This window comes from Lolium perenne, chromosome 4 (assembly GCF_019359855.2).
Source record: "Lolium perenne isolate Kyuss_39 chromosome 4, Kyuss_2.0, whole genome shotgun sequence".
NCBI lineage: Eukaryota > Viridiplantae > Streptophyta > Magnoliopsida > Poales > Poaceae > Lolium > Lolium perenne.
The window spans coordinates 351,399,596-351,405,949 of NC_067247.2; the positions used below are offsets into that span (position 1 = coordinate 351,399,596).

At 45.9% G+C, this 6,354-nt stretch overlaps 1 protein-coding gene across 1 annotated transcript; it reads left to right on the forward strand.

The window, feature by feature from the left end:
- The first annotated feature begins 438 nt into the window (after positions 1 to 438).
- Positions 439 to 1,374, forward strand: LOC127301376 (protein TIFY 11a). Its single transcript, XM_051331604.2, has one exon. The coding sequence runs from the start codon at positions 614 to 616 to the stop codon at positions 1,139 to 1,141; it is 528 nt and encodes a 175-aa protein (XP_051187564.1). The 5' UTR covers positions 439 to 613; the 3' UTR covers positions 1,142 to 1,374.
- The last annotated feature ends 4,980 nt before the right edge of the window (positions 1,375 to 6,354 follow it).

The following is a 6,354-nucleotide window of genomic DNA, read 5'->3' on the forward strand; positions in this document are numbered from 1 at the left end:
GAGTTCTATATTTTTTTTAGGATTTTTCCTATCCTTAGTAAACCTTAGCAATGTGAAACCAGCAGTGAATATCCAAATTATTACGAGAAGCCGAAATTAACAAGGACTTATGCTGATTCAAGCTTTTCGATCGTCCTTTACAAACGTGTGCACAAGGAATCCGATTGTTTTTCTTCCCACGAGGGAATTACGAAGGCACGCGAAACCCGATATATACAAGTCGATAGACAGGCAATCCGTTTCGTCCAGCCAGCGATAGTTACAGGCTCTCATTTACTATTACTGCCATGTTTTCCCAGAACAGGGATGCCAGCGCGGAAATGACCATTTCAAACTCGCGAACGGTTCCCTCTCCTTGTCGATCGCGTCGCATCCCGCAATGAGCATGCTAGCCCCCACGTTTTTCCTCATGTCCGCCACGTCCCTTCTCGATCCATCCATTGCCGCACCGCACGATGATAACCAACTCCTCGTCTCGTCGCTATAAAGAAAAACCGCCTCCGGGAGCCTCCACGATCCAGTCGGTCGATCGAGCACGGTCGGTGGAGCTAGCTAGCAGAGGCCATTGATCGACACCGCCGAAACCCTCCCTCTCGTCGATCTCGGCTCGCCGATGGCAACAACCGCGACGACGGGCTCCGCTGCCGCCAACCGACGTTTCGCCGTGGCCTGCGGCGTGCTCAGCCGGTTCGTCAAGGCGGCCGGCCCAGCGCCGGTGCCGATGCCGATGTCGGCGTACGGCGCGGCGGCGCGCGCGGGGACCGATCAGGGACCAGACGGCCCGCCGGCTGACGGGGCGCAGCAGCTGACGATCTTCTACGGGGGGAGGGTGGTGGTGCTCGACGGCTGCGCGCCGGCCGGGGCCGCCGAGCTGATCCAGTACGCCGCGGCGGCGGCGACCCCGCCTGCGGCCGCGCCGGCGACGGAGCTGGTGGACATACCCATCGCGAGGAAGGCGTCGCTGCAGCGGTTCCTCTCTAAGCGCAAGCACAGATCCGTCACGGTCCTCGACGGTCCACCGTACAGTCGTCCGCAGGAGGCGGCGCCGCCGCCGCCGGCGAAGAAGCGCAAGACCGAAGCTTCTTCCTGGCTCGCCCTGGGTAGCTTAGGAGACATGCACGCGCACTGGTCCATCGCCTAAACATGCGTGACAACATACATCACAGCTTCCCTGCTGGCGGTGACAAGTGAAGTGGATTTTTTTTTTTCGGTTGTGTGTGAGTAGGATGTTATTTACCAACTACTGATATTGCCGAAATTTAATTCGGATAACGGGTGCATATGCTCTGTCCATCTAAAAAGTATATTTCTAAGTATCAAAAAAATTCGCACGTATACATACAATTTCTTCAAATGACTATATTTTTTGCGGTCGATATTTTTGTCACCATCCATTTATTCTTGGAGATTCCCATCCACTCGTCATGGTAGATGGAAAAAGTAGCTCTCCATTTTCTCTTTTTATCCAAATCTCAAAACAAAATGAATGGTAACTGAAATACTCACACTAGGGAAAAAACGGCATTGCCGTGTAGCAAATCATTGCCGTCCGCCGCTACACGGCAAAGACATCTTTGCCGTGCGCAGCAAGTAGCACGCATGGCAAAGTCTGAGAGCAGCGCACGGCAAAGAATCCATGCACGGCAAAGTCAGCAGTGGCGCACGGCAACGAACCTGTGCACGGCAAAGTCCAACCAAAGCGCACGGTAAAGAAACGACGACGGCAAAGACCCTACACGCCGCACGACAAAGAAATGCTGCACATCCATAGTATATTATCAAAAACATCTCTAAAATATGAATCTTGTAGCAGCATCTAAAGGTATAAACGATGCCCCCCATAGGGGGCTTCACAGCGGTTTGAGCACGTGGACCGTCAGATCTTTCCATGGGCGCATCTCGGCCGTTTATTCTGGGCAGAATCCCACTAGGTAAAGCCATGAAACAGCCATGGTCTACCCACCTGCAGCTGCGATCGGGACCCATGTTTGTCCGGGTCCACTCGTCATTCGCGTGGGGTAAGTTTTGGTTGGGTCAGTCGTGCGTGGCTTTGAGACGTCGCCATTGCCTGGAAACTGCACGCCAGTTCCGAACAAAAGCCGCCTCCTCTCCCCAATCCCTGCCTCCCGTCCTCCCCCAATCCCTGCCTCCTCTCACCTCCTCCTCCTCCTCCTCTAGAGACAGCGACGGCTCGGCCCGGGCCGGCCATGGAGATCAGCAGCTAGAGGCGTGGCTGCAGGGAGGAGGGAAGAGGCGCCGTCCGTCGCTCCGCTGCGCGCGGCGTGCGGCGAGATCAAGAAGGAGGGCAGATGGCGGCAACGACCGGAGGCGCCGAGCGCGGCTAGAGACGGGCCGCCGCGGGGCGGATCCGCGACGACCGGAGGCGGCGGTGGCGGCGGCGACCGGAGGCGCCGGGCGCGGCCAGAGATGGGCCGGCGCTAGGTGGATCCGCGGCGGCGACGACCGGAGGCGACGGTCGAGGGGCGCGGCCAGAGACGGGCCGGCGCTGGGCAGATCTGTGGCGGCGACAATCGCGGCCAGAGGTGAGCCGGCGTAGGGCAGCCGCCTCAAGTGAAGAACTGGTGGGAGGCTTCGGGATCCACGGCGGCCCACTGCTGGAGCGGCCGGTGAGGATCTCCTCCTCCACCACTCCCTTTTTCACTGGGCAGGGGAGCGGAAGAGGGCAGAGCCACAAGCCTCCGAAGACGGATTCCATGGCGCCACCATCTTCTTCTTCCTCGCATCAGAGACAGAGCGTATTGAGGATAATAGGTATCCTCTCCCTCCCTCTCTCTCTGGAATCCCCGCCTCTCTTTTTTCTCATGCCGCTTGCCTAACCGACAGGAGGAACGTGGGTCGTTACCGCACTGCACGAGATGGCATGGCGGCGTGCCAGCCGGCCGGCCGGCCGCAGGTCCTCCTCGAGTGATTTCTCTGACGGTTGATCTTGGGCATGTGGTGTACTCCATGTCCGCCCACATCGTCGTCAGTCCTTGCATCAAGGAGGAGAGCGTGTGCTTGATCTGGTACATCTCTCTCTTCCACTCTCTATCTCTTGGGAGCATTAATCTTTGATAGAGGGAATTTGCTTCTAAGCCTGAATTTTAGGCGACCATGGAAAGCGGTGCTGGGAGACGCTGCATCTGCCTCTCTGCACATGCCAACATACCTATGCTCTGATTTTATTTGAACTTTTTAATACTGATCCATGTTTTATATTGGATGAAAAGTTCGTGGAAGTCACATGATGGATTAGCTAGCTGCAAGAAGGTGCATGTTTCTCCTGTATTTTGCTTTTGTTTCTATCTAATGGTGTTGTGAATCTGGCATGGCCATAACATACTATGTTGAATAACAGTCAGCTGATGTCCAGTTACCACTCATAGACATATGATACTATTAATTATTTACCTTGCTTTTGGAAATTTACACCACTGATGGCAAATGGAACCACTTCAGTAGATGTTGGCGGAATAGACAACCATTTTTGTGCATTGTTTCGGCAGTAAGCTTGCATAGAATAGTGTTGGTTCACTATGGTTGTGAATTTTTTTTCCAATTTTGAATTCTGTTCCTTCCCGTTATCATATGGGACTACTAGCTGATGCTCTTTTCAGATGGTTTTCTTGTGTTTTATTAGATGGGGCAACGATTTTCTTCACAGGATATTATAGTTTAGTGAGTTGTAGACTTCAGATTCTGGTCTCTCCTTGAGATATTGGGCTAATGGATTATTTTGTAGTATTATTAATCCTTTGAGCTGAGATAACAGTTTCATAAAGTTATAAAAATTATCTTTATTATCTAAGCTACATCGAGGTATTTTTATTATCTAAGCTTTCTCATCATTGGTTCTCTGCATAATGTATACATGGAACTATGAAATTGCAGTTATTTAGATACGACGTCACTGAATATTTATTTGAAAGTGCACATGCAAACATGATTTGTTTTCTTCTTTTGGGGGCTTTTTTTCTTATGCACATCCGTTGAAAGTACAGTATATTGGTTAACTGAAGGCTATAGATACGTCCATACATGGTTTCTGCTCCATACTTAATGAAGTAATCAAAGGATGCAAAATTGTCTCTTGCTGGTCTAGGAACACTTGCTCGATTAATTGGTATTTGTATGAAATTGATGAATTAATAGTTTATGAAAAGATAAAAATCATCATCATATATTACTTTGTTTTTATTACTCTGCAGTTTCTTTCTGGTATCCAAAATAATAAATTTATCTGTTGTTCAAAATCTGAAATCTCCATCTCTCTTTTTTAGTGCACCCGGTCCTGCCATGTTTCACTTTTGAGAGTAGTGAACTATGATATGCTATTTTCACGTTAAGAATAGCTTTTGGGCATTATGTACAAGAAAAGCATGCTCCCAGGTTAATGTATTCTTCTACTTTGTGTAAGCATTTTGATATGAGGGAATAGAGTACTGGCTATTTCCTCATTGGGTCTAGGTTTTCATGGAACATCATTACCATGCACCATAACGATTACTTGGCATTGCAATTTCTATGTGCAAAAAGTACTTATATATTTCTGGGTGTTACATCCCAAATCTTAGATTGATTTTCTGTGTTGGGATATAACTATATAAGGAAATAGCATTCTGTGCAGATACTTATATAGCACACGGTAATTCTGCTCTTTTTCATAACATAATAATTCATCATATATCGCAGAGATACTGCCTCCGTTCCACAAAAAATAAGCCTTAAAAAAAACTAAACTAGCTTTCTAAAAAGGTTTATATTTCAGAAAGGAGTAATACTAATTAATCATATTATAGTAAGTAATGTCTGTTTGATCATTTTGGGTGCAATTATTTTGATTCTCCATTCCTTTTCCCCTTCTTTTGTTTTTGATTTTCCTGCCATCGTCTTCTCTGATGCTATAAGAAGTTTTTCTATGTTCGTAGGCATACCCATCCAGTACCCTCGATTAATCTATGCGATTATTTAAACTTCTAGCACTTTATCATGACTTATGGCATATTTTGTTATTTTGAGTTAGACTACTATTGCACCTCTTATTTAAATGTCCTGAGCCACTATAGATTGATTTTTGTAGTGTAGCTGCCCAACGTAGAATAATCATGTCAGTCTGTTGCAAAAAATAGATATGATCATTATTTATCTTTTGTTATTTCTAGAATTAGTTTATGAAGATTGATTCTATCTAATATTGATAATGATGATATGCAATAAAGAATCAGAATCGCTACTCTAGGTCATAACAGTTTTAAACTTTGTCGCATTTCCGTATGTCTTCTTTTTAAGTCATTAGCAACTCCTCTGTTTTAAAATATATTATTGGAAGCTTAGCGTGTAATATTTTATTAGCATGGTAAATGGTTGATTACTGGTCTCACGCTAGCTGAAACTTCATGACAGTTCAGCAGCCCTGAGAGAGCAACTGCAAGACGAAGCGAAGGCTAGGCCAGTAGTTAGTTTACAAGAATCAATTTTGCGACTTTGAGAACTGAACGAATTTGTAGTTTTGTAGGTCCCTCTCTGCCTGAAACTAATACAATCCTATCTTGTGTTGTTCTCAACCTGGTCAGTGGGTTGAGCTAGAGGAAGTACTCTAGCTGATGCCTTAACACACTAATCTTTGATTCAAATCCTAGGTTACTTTGTCCACATTTTCAAATTATTCTCTAAATATAAGTTGTAAAATATGTTCCAGCCATTCCATAGAGTATCTAATTGTGTGATTTGGTTGGACGGTTTGCTTGCAACGGTCAGTTCAGTGTAATGTTCAGAACGGATTTTTTGCTGCATGCAGTGAGCTTTTGTGCAACTTTAGGCCTTTTTGAACATTTGAATTAAATTATGTGATAAACATGAAAAGTGTGGATGATATTTTTCTAATGTTATAACTTATATTTGCAAGATTTCATGTAGAATACTGGTTCTCATGAAAATATAAGTGACATGTCATGTGTTGGGACAAAATTGCAGATTTATTGTCCAGATTTTGTCCATGTTGGATGAGAAATAGTTGTTTCAGTGTAAATTATCTCTATGCATGAGTTTTGAATATACTTCGTGGTGGTTGATTTTATTGAGAGGGATGGACATTGTTAAAGGTGTCTCGCACATAGGACTATGTTCTGTAGTCCTTCTTCCAATTGAGTGAAATATATGTTGTGTAGGAGGTGTTGGTGCTTCCAGGTGCTTCCAGTTTGGAACCTTACAACTCACAATTTCACACTTCCTTTCCGCTATCATTTGTGGCTTATATGACTTTGTTATTCCAGTCCTCTCCATAATCCGTGATGGCTCACTCACAAATAGTTGACTGCCATATCGTAAGTATGCTATGACTTTTCTTCATTTTCC